The following is a 14,559-nucleotide window of genomic DNA, read 5'->3' as shown; positions in this document are numbered from 1 at the left end:
ACATTTGTCGGGCATGAGGGCAGGAGGAAAGGATGAAAGACAGAAGAGCAAGAAGGTGAACAGGAACGGGAAACAAACCCTGGATTCAGACACACCTGTCTGGGCACACTCACCGAGTCTGGGTCTCTCTGCTGTTCAAGAAAAGCTGAAAATTCCACCAGGCGAAGCTTGGTTGTACCAATGGAGCGGCCTTGCCAGGCAGGGACTGAGGGAGCTGGGGCTGATGCAGGTTCAAACCCTGAAAGACCAATCATCATCTTTAAACCTGGCCACTCACCTCCTCTCAGGTCTCAGGCCAACAGTGGGGCAGGACTCTATATATGACCTGGGGGAAAGGCTGATGACCCCTCTCCACCAGGTCTAGGGGGTGAAACTCAGTCAGGTAGAGGTGGGATTCTGGCGGAGGATCCTGAAGACAGTGGCCAGTCATGCAAGCAATGCATGTGCTCCCCATGTCAACTGCAGCGAAGATTAAGGCCAGGGCACCTCTCCCTAGACAAAGAGGCCTAGCTGGGCCAAGCCAAGAATGACTGAAAATTCAGAAGCAAATGCTTCCAAAGACTTCCTATGAGACCTTGATGTGCCATGAACTCCTTGTGTTTGTCCATTTTTTTCTTTAAGACTGTGATCATCAGTGCTATCGAATATTTTCTCAGAACGCTCCATGGTATTAGAGAGAGAGTAATATGTGAATGTATTTCTGTTCGGGGAATCCATAATGGAGAGTAGTGACTTGCAGATGGTACCTCGAGGAAGTCCACTGAGTCACTCTACATGCATGTTGGGCAGGGGGGCAGGGAGAAGGACATATCCGGTGGAGAGAGAGACAGGTGGGCTTGTCAGATTTGTGTTTTCTATTTTGAGTTTCCATGTAAGCTCTCCTTTAAAGAAAGAGTAACAGGATTGAAATCTACTTAACTAAGAAAGGGTGAATAAAACCACATCTGCCCTCAAGACTCAGATTGCCCAATTCAGCCAGTTTATGAGGAAGGAGCCACAGCAACTTCCTCCTCTAAGGATAATCCAGTGTCTCAAGTGAAAGTGATTAGGCTTCCTGTTTCTGTATAAAGACCCATCTGAAACGCTCTTGGGAGATGACCGAAGGGAACCAGGCCCTGGCAGGGGACACCCCTGTGGTTCTCCTGAGCTCTGGGCTAACCCATGCCGTCACAAGGAGGATAGGGTAGACAGGGAATGCCCATGAAGTCAGGGGAGATTGTGGTCACCTCTGTGCACAAGACCACAGTCCAAATCCTTGGCCTGACAACTAGAGCTCTCCTTAGCTCCTTTGTTCCTGAAAAACTTCCTGAGGACAGGGCAGGTTGTTCTCCCCACTCTGAGAACAAAACAACAGGCCCAGCTGTCAGTTGTGTGGGGTAGTGACCCCAAAAAGGAGTCCCAGGGAGACTCACCTGGAATGGGGGCCGTGACCGCTGGCTGGATGGGGTAGGCCTGCTGCACGAAGGGCTTGACGCTGGGGACAGAGGGGGGGGACAGAGTCAGACACCACTCCTGCAGCAGCTATTTCCCAGGCCCAGCCATGCCTCCCCATGGGAGGTCCCCACCACTGTGTTCCCTGCCTGCAAGAGGTGGCACATCCAGGCAGAGCGCTATCCCAGGCAGGAGTGCCTGCTCTATCCAACTGAAAGGGGCCAGTGGCCTGCTAGGGATCAAATCACCAAGCCTCATGCCAGTCCAATGGGACGAGCTGGCCAGCCATCAACTTGACTTCCTTGTGCTGTGGCTTCTGTCTTTGAACCTCTCTTTTCAACCCTGCAGAGACTGAGGTCAGCGGTCACCATTTCCAGGCAAGGTCTAGGACGTGCCTCAGGTTTTCCTTCTCTCCTCAAATAGTTCAAGTTCTTCTGGCAATATACAGGCAGAAGAGTGGCAGGGTGAGCAGAAGGCAGGATTTCCCTTCTGTTTTTATCCCCCAAGCTGCCCTTACCTTCTGGTTTACTGAGTTTTCTTCCCCTGCCCTCAAAGTGTCAGTGGGACTGCCTATTATCCACAGGGATCCCAGGGCACACCAGTGAAATGGCTCCTGGATTACCTCAGCTGCCTCCTCTCAGGCAAGGAAGATCCCAGGGTCTGCCTCCAAAGGCCGGAGGGGACAGGGACCCACTTCCTGCCTCCAGCTAGATTACCGCAAATACTCAAGGTGGGAGTGAGACACTCACACCCCTCCTGGATCTGAGAGGTCAGCCTCTTTCCTGCTGTGGGCCTCAGTGGACAATAAGAGGGGGATCTCAGTTTAACCCCCCTTTCTTCTCTAAGTCCCCAAGCAGTCTAGCCCTGGGAGAACTGTGACCAGCCCCTGTCATCAGTGTGACCCCTCCTCAGACTTACTCTTGCGAGGATCCTGGCTGCCCTGTTTGTATCATTCCTGGCCAGAACTGGAAGGCAAAATGCAAAGGCTTCAGGATTATGAGTTGGTTCCAATGCACAAATCAGGATGTCTACCTGTCACAACCCCCGGTGAATGACAGTGGCTTCCAATCACCTGCCAGAGCCACTTCCCCAAGTGCACATGTCACCTCTGTGCATGAGACCACAGTCCACACACACCCTTGACGTGGCAACTGTGGCTCCCCTTAGCTCCATTTTTCCTGAAAATCCCCTTGAGGATAGGGCAGGCAGTTGCTCCTTTGTGTTCTCCTCACACCTAGCAGAGATCCAGGGGGTTCACCAGTATTTTGACTGACTTCCTTATCAAAGCACCCACCCATCCTTCACTTCCTCCCATTGTTCTGAAATGCTCCCTGTATAATATTCTGCCTCATGACACTGAAGGCCCAGCAGGGCAGAAGACAGAACTTCAACAAGATAGCCAGGGGCTCCAAGAAGAAATACAGGCACCTGGCTGGGCTCGGTGGCTCAGCCTGTAATCCCAGTCTTTTGGGAGGCTGAGGCAAGTGGATTGCCTGAGCCCGCAGGTTCGAGATCCACCTGGGCAACTTGCGAGACCTTGTCTCTACAATAAATCAAAAATTAGTCGGGCATGGTAGTGTATGCCTGTAGTTTCAGCTACTTGGAAGGCTGAGGCAGAAGGACCACTGGAGTCCAGCAGGTCGAGGCTGCGGTGGCTGGGAGCGTGCCACTGCACTCCAGTCTGAGTGACAGAGTGAGACTCCCACTCAAAAAAAAAAAAAAAAAGGAATACAGGCATCTTATTTGCTGCAAGCTTCCCTAAGGTGACTGGTGCTGGTTGGAGGTAGCATGAAAGAGAGGGACTCAAGCAGCCTCTGGCATCAGGCAACCCTGGGGTTGCATTCTGACATCACTAGCCATTCGACTGTGATCAAGTTACCCAAACTCTTGTTTTGCTACTAAATAATCTGAGCTTTCTCATCTGTAAAATGGCAACAAGCAGCAGCATTTAAGATGATTAAATGAGATTATAACATAATAGTTCTCAGCCCTTGGTAGCATCTAAATGAACATGTCAATAGAATACTTTGCCCCTCTAGGGGCCAGTTGCCATAAAGTGACCATGAAGACAGAGGGACAGAGGCCAAGGACCAGGAAAAAGAAAGAGAGCAGAAGAGGAAGATCACAACCCAGAGGGTACCATGTCATGTCTTCAGGGACTAAGGATTCCTTCCTCTTCCTCTCGGTTTTCCCCCATCCCTTCCTGTTTCCTTTTCTTTTTTTTTCTTCTCTTCCCCTCCTCCTCCCCTCTCTTCTTTCTTCCATCACACTGCACTCAGCATCCATTCATAAGGCAGTTTTTGCCCTCTTGTACACCTGACCCGAATGACAAGTGGCACCAGAGCAGAGCTTTACGCTGGCCCACGCCAACCCCAACCTTAATCACTGTCATTACTGAATGTCATTATCATGACTTACCCCTGGTGCCCCCGGGAAGGTCGGGCGTGGAATCCCAGGCAGCCCCAGCTTGTTGTGGATGGCAGTGGCCGAGACGATCTGGGCTGAGGACATGGCCGCCATGTGCTGCAAGGCCTTATCCTTTGCGGTCTGATCCTTGAAGGTGACAGTGACACACCAACTTAATATACAATGCATGGCTACCAGGCAGGTTAACAGGCACAGCCACGAGCACATGGACTAAAATACAGAGCCACAAAAGAGGCCAAAAAAGCAAACATGCACGGATAATAAACACAGCCAGAAGGCTAAAACATACTTGACCTACTGTAACTGTGAACATTTACTGAGAACACCCAGTGGGGCAAGGTGTGTGTGTGTGTGTGTGTGTGTGTGTGTATGTGTGTGTTTTAAAAAAAGGATCAGGCCAGGGGCAGTGGCTCATGCCTGAAATTCCAGCACTTTGGGAGGCTGAGGTGGGAGGAATGCTTGAGCCCAGGAGTTCCTGGGCAACCTAGTGAGAACTCATCTCTATATTAAAAAAAAAAAAAAAATCAGCTGAGTGTAGTCATGTGCACCTGTAGTCCCAGCTACTCGGGAGGCTGAGTAGAGTAGATCCCTTCAGCCCGGAGTTCGAAGCTGCAGTGAGTCATGATTGTGCCACTGCACTCCAGCCTGGGTGACAGAGTGAGACCCCAGCTCAATTAAAAAAAAAAAAAAAGCTTAAATCCATTTTCCATTAGAATGTGAAGCCTCTGAGGAGAGTGGACAATGCATTTACTTATTTTTTCAGCTTCCAGAAAGGGATTTCTCCAATTACTTAACACAGTCAAGGAAGAAGAAAAAACAAAGGTCCGGCACACAGATGGGAGCAGGGGTGAGAGAAGAGATGTGGTTGTGGTCTGGGACAGAGCCGTCCACAGAGCTCAGGCCCGATCTGTGTGTGCTCTGGCCGTCGTGGGGTCACAGGCCCAGGAGCTGCTGGGGTCATGGGAGGCTCGGAAGCAGCAGGGTAGGGGTGACAGGCCCAAGCAGCATGCTGGCGGGGCGCATGCTCTCAAGTAGCCCCGCCGTGGGTGTGGGTGCTTACTAAAGCTGGGACGTAAGAGAGGCTACAGGTAAGTGGTTTCTCCTTTTCCTAAATAGGTCTTTTTCTAGAAAAGCCAAGGCTGATAACACAAAGCTAGCCAAAAAAGTCTGCCAAGCACAGCTAAAATACAGATTACTCAGTTTGGTGAAAATACTTACCATGCTTGTTACCTGGATACAACAATAAACAATTTGTTAAAAGGATTGCGTACAAAGGCAGGGTTATTTTTCTTCTTTGGTTAAAAATATATAGGGATACAAACATATAATACTTGGGTACAATAAAACGCATAGGGGGCATGAGCTTTTTTCATATTTTAGGAGGAATGTGTGATGCAGACAGCTAACTGGGAAGGCGACGGTGAGAAAGGCACCCAGCAACACCAACAATCAAAAACTACCCACAAGCTGGGTGCAGTGGCTCATGCCTATAATCCCAGCACTTTGGGAGACCAAGCCCAGAGGATTGCTTGAGCCTAGAAGTTCGAGACCAGCCTGAGCAACAGAGCAAGACCTTATCTCTATGAAAATACAAAAAGTAGCTGGGTATGGTAGTGTACACATGCAGTTCTAGCTACTCGGATGGCTGAGGCAGAAGGATCGCCTGAGCCCAGGAAGTCGAGGCAGTAGTGAGCCATGATTGTGCCACTGCACTCCAGGCTGGGTGACAGAACGGAGACCCCAATTCAAAACTGCCACCCCCCCAAAAACAAAACAAACAAACAATTGAACTATCCCCAACTCATCTGCATAGCTTTCCCAGGACAGATGGTGAAATGGTAAGATTCCTGGTGTGTGACAGAGCCCCCAGGCATAGGCAGGGCTTCAAATACACCATCAAAGCAGGAGCAAAATGATGACACTGAAATAAGAGTGCTCTCCACAGCTGCTGTTTAGAGAGTTCAGACAGCCAGGGAAGGTCAGGGGAAGGTTCAGGCTAAGACTCTGAGTACCCGTTGAGAGAGTGCCTCAGTGTTTACTGATTTAACCAAAGGTGGTGAAAAAAACACGCTGAGGTGCCAAAGGCATGGCCAAAGGAGAAGGGAAAAAAAAAATTCAAAGCCTAGAAAACAAATACAAGGGACTTCTAAGAAAGAACTGCTAGATGCTTCCAAGGAATAGACACTACTTTTCCCCACAACTACCAGGAACATCACGGGAATTTTCAAAAAGCTTCCATTAATCCTTGAAAAATGAGTCAAAAAAAGAAAGAGAGGAAGACAGAAAGAGAGGAAAAAAGAAAGAGGGAAAAGAAAGCCTGACACACTTAAAAGTGTTTGTTTTATATATCTCTCTGGCCTGCAACTGACAAACTAACAAGACTCAAGCCTCAAGTAATCAACCAGCATCAAGTAACAGCTTCTGAGGGATGCACAGGGTCATTATGAACATCTGTGATGGCACCTGCTGTCTTCCAATGACACTGTGAGGGCCCTCGAAACTTGCAAGATGACTGGGCCTCTGTGCCCTGGTGACTCTTAGGATGATTCTTTGGCTGTCTGTATCTCATCAGATGGCACTCTTGGAGTTGACGCTCCATGCTCTAATCTGCCAAATGTTCTAACCTAAAGCTAGCTTTCTCAGGTTACTTTTTTAAAGATTGGAAACATTTCAGATACTGAGATATGTCAGAAAAAGAGGCAAATCTTGAAGCAGAGGAGATGTTACGATAAGCTGACTGGGACCATACGCATGCCCTAAAGCTAAACCAGGTCCAGCACATATAGTTCTTGGTGCCAGTCAATCCTCTCTTAGCTGTACTGCGGTTTCACCTGCCCCAGCCCCCGGCCACCCCTCGAGGGTCAGTCATGGACACAAAACATGGCTCCACGCATACCCACTCTGTCCTCTGCCAAAAATACTCTGACATCAATAGCAACCCATTGGCTTGTCTTTGGACCAGTCACAAGCAATCCATTGATTTGTCTTTGGACTCCAGACCCCAAGCCACATGACCCCTAAAGAGAGATTGTAAACACTCTCAAGGCAACTTCTGAACCTGAGGTATGACCACAAGCACCGTCCCTCAGAACACAGCAAGCCTTACAACTTCTCTGGGGCCCAGGCAGGGGGGAACTTGGAAAATGGTACCAAGACTCCTTGCCTGCCTGGCTGATGCGAATTCCGAGGAACTACAAAAGAGCTTGTGGGCTTGGCTCCACTCCCAAAGAACATCAAGGGGCCTCGCGTGAACCTAAGAGTTCTATCTGTCTGAAATGCTGCTGACGGGGGCGATTCTGCTTGCCCAAACACAGAATCCATTCGTGCACACTTGGGTAGGGTGACTCATGAACTGCAAGTCCAGGTCCCAGCGAAACGAGTTCCCTGAGTCTCCATGTCCCACGTTACTCTATTAAGAGTTGCTTGAATGTTTCCTTTGGCTGGGTTTATTGAAAAGCCCTTTAGAGATGTTCTGCAAGTTTGGTATCATTCTTTCTTTAAAACAGGGAAACCAGTCAATTAGCAAAGGAGAAAAGCATGTATCTCTGCTGTTTACGTTGCACAGTTTCAGAACAAGGTCTTTTTCTGCTGTTAAAGGTCTGAGTCTCTCATGACCCGACATTCCACAAGGTACCTAAATAAACAAGAGTTCAAAAGCAGAAGAGTAAACCAGTTGCTTTTATGGCACCAGAGTGCTCGCTCTCTGAGTAAAAAGTGTACCTGCAGGGGAGTTGGGAGACCTGGTTCCAAGTCTGTCCCTGCCTGATACTGACAAGCAATACGATGACGGCTAAGTCATTTATTTTATTTTTCTAGAGACAGGGGGTCTCACCCTGTTGCCCAGGCTAGAGTGCTGTGGCACAATAAAGCTCACTGCAGCCTCAAACTCCTGGGCTCAAACAATCTTCCACTTCAGCCTCCCAAGTAGCTGGGACTACAGGTGGCCGCTATCACACCTGGTTAATTATTGTATTTTATTGTTTAAGAGATGGGGTCTCAGCAGGTCGAGGCTGCGGTGGCCGGGAGCAGCCACTGCACTGCAGTCTGGGCAACAGAGTGAGACTCCAACTCAAAAAAAAAAAAAAAAAAAAAGAGATGGGGTCTCGCTATATTTCCCGGGCTGAGCAATGAACACCCTCTACTTTTCTTCATCTACAAAATAAAGAGTTGTAATTTATTCTCTAATGTTGCTCTGATTCTAAAAGCATTTGTAGTTATGAGAGTAAATACCATTATAAACAAATATATCTTAACATGTACACCCCCCCCCCCCAAAATACACTAGTGAGAATCCAGCTGAATATTAAAATGTGGGCAGCTCTTGGCTGCCTGTCCTAATAGAGAGAAAGCCAAGTGTGGAAAGGAAATTTTTATCTCAAGTAGAGGTTCTTTCTGCACTTGACCTACCTATTTGAGAATAGGCAATTTTCTGCAAATGGACTAAAATGTCTACACCAGTGATTTCCTGCCTTTTGTGACAGAGCTACTCTGACTACTCATTTAATTTTATAAAATCTCCCCTTTATGTATGGTATATATTTGAAAATTAAAAGGAATAAAATTTTTTGTTTAAAATCTGAAGTAACCCTGGAGATAATAAGCACCACCAGGGATATCTCAAAATCAGACCGGAGAGCCTGGCTGCAGACCCACTTATCCTAAATGGGAGTTCAGAAGGATGCCAGGCTAGGAGACATCCATGGAAGGATCTCGAAATTGTCATTTTCAGCTCAGAGATACATGCCCGGCTTTGGAAAAATTATAACTCTAAGTGTCAGCCCTGAGTAAATTGCTCCTCTGTGTCGCTCTGGTCTAATACCTTGGACTTTAAAACATTCTACTCTATCTTCCCTGCTCAGTCCCACTCTAGGGGGAGTGTGCTAATTCATCTAAAATGAAGCTTAAGCAAGTTAAAAATATATGCTACATTTGTACACCACATTCATTTTATTCTAAGATGTTTTCACACCAAGACTTCTGAGATGTGGACGAGATTTACAAAGGATGAACATTGTTTTATCTTAAACTGATATTAAGCTAACACTGAGTTATGCTCAACAATGTACGAGAAATACTCTGTGTGTACTTGTACATATGAGCATGAATAAAATAAATGTGTCCTAGAAAAAGCTTGGACAAGCTCACATTCACTCCTTATTACTGTTTGTCAGTTACTCTGTCTCTAAGATTACAAAGAAAGAAGCTACAAAATGCTAAATGTCTGGAGAGTAGGGAAATCTCCCTTTCCAAGTGAACCCTAACCCAAGCCCCTGACCTGTAATGTGGGAAACACTCAAGGAGCAGGAATTGTGGTTCTCTAGCCTGTTGATGGGGAAGGCGATGGGTACCAAGGATGCCAAGAACAAATGGTCCAATTGACATGAGAATGGGGTGGAGGAAGCACTCTGACCTGGGGTCCATGTCTTATGATCTACCCTACTTTTTTTGCTATCCAGTTTCTGTACACCACACTGCCAACGATCTCACCACCTCCACTACACAGGGTCCAGCAGCCTGTTTTGTGCATGAACTCCTCAGCCTGAAGCCTTTCAAATTGTTATTGTTACTAAGTAAACAGGCTTTCATATTTCATGAAGCAGTACAAGGTTGCTGGTATACCTCTCTGTTCTGCTGACTGCCTCCTTTTTATGGTTAAGGTGAACACAGTGTTCCAAAAATGTCTACATGTAATACACATGACAGGAAGGTAGCAATATCACAAATGCAAGTGGGTGGAGTAGTGTGCCCTTAACACTTGAGGACATCACATGGATCAGTCTGGATATTATAGGAATCTTGCTCCTCTCTCTTCCCTCTGCTTCTTCAGCTTTTGATTATTCTGCAAAATCAATTATCTCACATTCTTTAGGTATTACCATAAACAGATTTTAAAGATAATGTGAAAAGGTCACATGCTTGCATATACAATATAATATAACTGCCCTAAAGATGGAATTTTAATGAACAGCAGGCTAAACCAATGTGTTCCAAGCAGTTTCTTCAGGAGCCATCATTTCAGAATTTAAAGGCAAAACTCCAAATTTATTCCTATAAAGATCCACCATAGAAATCAGGAAAAATATGTAAAACAAAAAAATGACCATGGATTCACCAGCTCTGGTTAACTATTAATTGTTTGTCTCCAAATATACTTTTCCCAGCAATATAAAATGTATGGTGCAACGGAGGAAATATGGCAGTTTACTTGCAAAACCACTTTTTCAGAAAAGAAACAAAACACAAAATACTTTCCTAAAAGAAGTAATTTTGCAGATGTTGTTTCTAATCTTGTACTACGTGCATTCACATGACCTCTGCAATCATTAACTCTACCCCTGGAGCAGATAAACATCACAAAACTATACGACAGTTTTGGAGAAAGGATGGAGGGCCCTTGAATTGGTCTAGCTATGATCTCTAATTTGCTTAATTATTAGAAAAGGCAGGAGTAAATACAAAAGGGGGCTATTTCGGTCAGGCAATAGCTAATGCCGAGGAGAGAAGGCACATTCATACTTCTCCTGACTTGTTGCCTAATGAGTAGCAATTAATTCATCTTATTGTATTTCCAAATGCCAAAGACACCATTCACATCCAAGAAAAATTTTCAAGGTTTTTTTTTTTTTTAAAACCATTGTTCATTTTTAAATGTACTGAGCTATATTTAGTATTTTTAATTGTCAACAGCATTTCCTTTAACTCTGATGAAGGGTTTAGCATCAAAAAGGACTACAGATGAGGGCTACAGATGAAGAGACTCTTAGGTGTGCCTGGCGAATCTCACCCAGGAAGCCTGGGATTGGGGACAGCTTCATGACTGGTCTGGGTGTTTCTCTGGGAGGTGACAGCAAGGGGCAGGAAGTAGATCTCCTGAGAAGCCAAAGGAACCCATACTGGTACCTGACTCAAATTAAGTTCCAGAGTGAGTACCAGCCCCCACCCTCATCTTCTCTGTTTCCCTCAAATGCACAGATACAATGAGGGCCCTCCTGGAGGGAGACAAGGCAAAGCACCCCAGGGCAGGGAAGTAAACCCTCATCCTTGACCAGCACTCTCTGGGGAGACAGCATGACCTCCTGCATAGAGCCCAGAGAGCCCTGGATCAAATTCAGACTTGTGACTCTGAGCAAGTCACTCAGCTATTCTGAGCCTCTGCTTCCTAATTTACAAATCAGAGATAACAACAGCCATGTTCAGGACTGCTTCGAGCGCTTGGCACAGTGCTTGTGGCCTTGCCATTAGGTAAACTTGCAGTTCATGAAGCCCAGTGATCAACACTCCAGGCTCGATCCTGCCTGGGACCTGAAATGGAATGCTTAGGAATTCTGGTCTTCACTGCACCAACTTTAGGTTCGATGTTATTCTAGGGCATTTTCTAAATTGGAGGCCGATTAACGCAGGGATTTCTCTATGAAGGGATCAAAATGTAGATTGAGGCTGTTTCCGTTGCCCTGGGGAAGAGGGGGGAGAAGGGAGGAGGACGGAGAGAGGAGGGCACGTGACAACACAAAGGGTATCAGGACCACTAACAGGGAAGAAGGGCCAGTTGGAAGCCCAAACTTTACCTGCATACAGCCTACCCATGAAGTTAATCCTCACTTGTACCCTACTCACTATAATGAAATTTAAAGAAGTAAAGATAAAAAAGTATTCATAGGCTATCTTATACTTTGAATAAATAAATTATATCAATTGTGGTTAAAAAAAAAAAAGAAGGAAAAAAAGAAAAGAGAAAATCCAGACCAGGCTCAGCTCACAGAGAAAGATAAACATATCCAATGCTTTGGCACACATCCTAAGTTCTGCATCACTATACTGTTGGTGAGAGGTTCTAACTCCACCACACTGAAGCCTGAGAAATTGTCTCCAATCTTAGATTTTCATTCAGTTATATGGAAAGCAAGGTAATAAAAATATCTTTGAGGAGAAAGGGTACATGCCATGAATGCAGAAGAACTTTCCTGGGAAAGGTTGGGAAATGCCAGGAAAGACTGTGTGTGTCATTTCCCAAACCCTGTGACAAGACCAAGTGTCTTGGTGCCGACACAGACAAAGGAGGCTGTTGCTCAGGCAATCTTTTTTTTTTTTTGAGTTGGAGTCTCACTCTGTCACTCAGACTGGAGTGCAATGGCTGCTCCTGACCACTGCAGCCTCGACCTGCTGGGCTCCAGCGATCCTTCCACTTCAGCCTTCCAAGTAGCTGGAACTACAGGCGTGCCTGGCTAATTTTTGATTTATTGTAGAGATGAGGTCTTGCCAAGTTGCCCAGGCGGGTCTCGAACCCACGGGCTCAGGTAATCCACTCACCTCGGCCTCCCAAAGTGCTGGGATTACAGGCTGAGCCACTGAGCCCAACCTCTCAGGTATTCTTTACATCACATACTGCTTGCTAACAGCCAATGGCCAACTCTTGATGAAGTAGAGTGGCTTGGGGCTCCAGGGAGCACCAAAGGGTGAAGTGAAGCATGTCTGTCTTTCCTGTGGACTGGCCCATTCCTGGATGGACCCAGTGATGATAGAAATATGATTCAGCACTGTGGACTTCAGAAATGCCCCAGTGAAGTTCTTGAACTCACAAGAATTAAATCAACCATTTGAACTTTAAGCTCCCTGCTTATTGGAAGGAACAGCAGATTGGAAAGAATGGCCTGTTCAGAAATCAAATCACAAAGGCCACCAGGGCGAGATGGAAGAAAATGGCCCCGGGGGACCACATGTAGCTCGTAAATTAGTCACCAACGACTGGACATAATCAGAGAGGCTCAGGTCTTTTTCTGCTCTACTGAGATGATGCAATGTCAGCAAGTACAGGCTTTTCTTCCATACACATCCAGAGCCTGACATGAATCTGTCTATGCCTATGATAGGTTCCTGCTGAGGTCAGGCCGGAGTGAAGACTTCCTTTCTTCTTAGTTTGGTCCTGAGTCATGCACTCACCCAAACACACTCAAGAAGTGAACCAGAAGCTACTTCTGTAGCTTAGTCTATCATGGAGATGGCCTATGGTGTGGTGGGAGGTCTGCAGAGTTTGGGTGTGGCTCTCACAAGTCTTGCCTTTTAGCTGCTAATAGGAAAAGCAGGTCTCTGAGCAGAATCTGGACAATCTCTCAGGACAAATGAACGTATAGACAAAGAGACCCATAGCAGAAAACTACATAGGAACTCTAAGTGGTGGGGGCGCCAGGGAGGGGGAGACTGCTTAATGCATGGAGACTACTTTTACATTCCTTCTACAGGCTAGATATTAAATCCCTGGAGCTTAAAAAGACAGTTAATGATTTTTTGATGAATTAATGGTGAGTGAAATAATTCAAAGTAGAAAATGATTTCTAAAGCTGCAAGTAAGTCCTCAAACATGCTGTTGCCTCTCACTACTCAATCAGTAATGCTAAGAAGGAGCTTAACTAGGGGAGAGGGGAAGAGGGAAGACAGTAAGTGGCACAGGTATGGGTGACACTGACGTCGATGCAGATGGGGACATAAGATCCAAGGGTGATCTCTAACTCAGGATCCTTGGAATTCCTAAATGCATATTCCATAGACCTATAAGCCACTTGCACACTGTAACTGCATGGATTCATCTTCCGCTCTGTACCTAGATAGGCCTTGCTACAAAGCTGTGGGTCACCTACCCTTTTAGAGTGGTGGGTCTCGTAGATTTTGCCCAGGCAGGGGCCAAACGCATGGCACTCCCAGCATTGAGAAATGACTCCTTCAAAGCTAAGCTCTTTTTTAGGTCCACAGTTAGTACTGCAGCTTCTCTCTGAGATACTCTGAAGACAAACAACAACACCACGACCCTGAATGTATGTATTTAATTTTCAAAATTCTCATGCTCTGGCCACAAATGCCTCATATTCCCTTATCCATCTTATCAGGTTCTTGAATTGCAGTCTCAATATGCTGACCTCTTCTCTCTCTACACTCCCCATTTCTCTGCTCCTAGTTCAATGTCTCCTCACGTGACTCCTTCTCTACTTTAGCCATCCTCTTTATTTTCTTGTCCTTTGCATCTCTCCCTTACGTTCAAGGTCTGTACCCAACGTCATTCCAAACTACCTCAGTCTACCTCAGCTTAAGCTACTACAAATTACAGTGAAAAAGTTCCAAGTTAGTGCCAATGGCTGTCGCACAAATTCATGGTAGACTGTGGGCAAAAATCCAGGGATAAAAGGACAAGAGAGGGCTTCTATTGGATTTGACTTTCTCGGGGAAATAAGTGTCAAGGAAAGACACTGAGGGGTGGGAGGGAAGGGAGATTGGTTTTGGTTGGGGAAGGAGTGTGGGTAGAGGAAATTAGAAATGGTACAGAATAATGTTCTGCCATTTGATTTCTTTCATTTTTGAGAAAACATAAAAAGAATATGTCATAAAGAAAACATTCATTCCCAGATAGTACAAACGTGAGTACTTACTATATTGTTCTCTGTACTTTTATGTGTTTAAAATTTAGCAACAAAAACTTCATAGTTAATTATGTTGCACACTCCCAGTTAATTACCATTACTTTAAGAGAACCCAACCTTTAATAAGCTAATTTTTAAATGCTGCTAATGAAAATCGTTCTGAAAAGTTCTGGTGTTCTGTACTTCCCAGACTTAATAAGGACAGAACTTAGAAACATGATTTACTCTTTAAAAGCAATGAGGAAGAAGGAGCACAGGGTAGGCAGAGAGGATGAGAGCGAGGAGCCAGCAGATG

The 14,559-nt window shown here is 46.0% G+C and overlaps 1 protein-coding gene across 2 annotated transcripts in view; it reads right to left on the bottom strand.

The window, feature by feature from the left end:
* The window catches only part of LOC103263707 (transcriptional enhancer factor TEF-1), a 186,977-nt gene that overhangs the window by 55,387 nt on the left and 117,031 nt on the right, over window positions 1-14,559 (bottom strand). The window contains exons 4-7 of one of the 2 annotated variants that reach the window (XM_008061380.2): window positions 3,850-3,984; window positions 2,350-2,396; window positions 1,413-1,474; window positions 114-238 (exon numbers count right to left, since the gene is read on the bottom strand). In XM_008061380.2, the coding sequence (XP_008059571.1) occupies window positions 114-238; window positions 1,413-1,474; window positions 2,350-2,396; window positions 3,850-3,984 (369 nt within the window). The remainder of the gene's footprint in view (window positions 1-113; window positions 239-1,412; window positions 1,475-2,349; window positions 2,397-3,849; window positions 3,985-14,559) is intronic. The other variant, XM_021714105.1, reaches the window with a different exon arrangement.

Source organism: Carlito syrichta, unplaced genomic scaffold (genome assembly GCF_000164805.1).
Source record: "Carlito syrichta isolate Samal-C Ts95f unplaced genomic scaffold, Tarsius_syrichta-2.0.1 Scaffold305227, whole genome shotgun sequence".
NCBI lineage: Eukaryota > Metazoa > Chordata > Mammalia > Primates > Tarsiidae > Carlito > Carlito syrichta.
The sequence above is the reverse complement of the archived record's forward strand: the minus strand, read 5'-3'. Positions and strand labels throughout refer to the sequence as shown.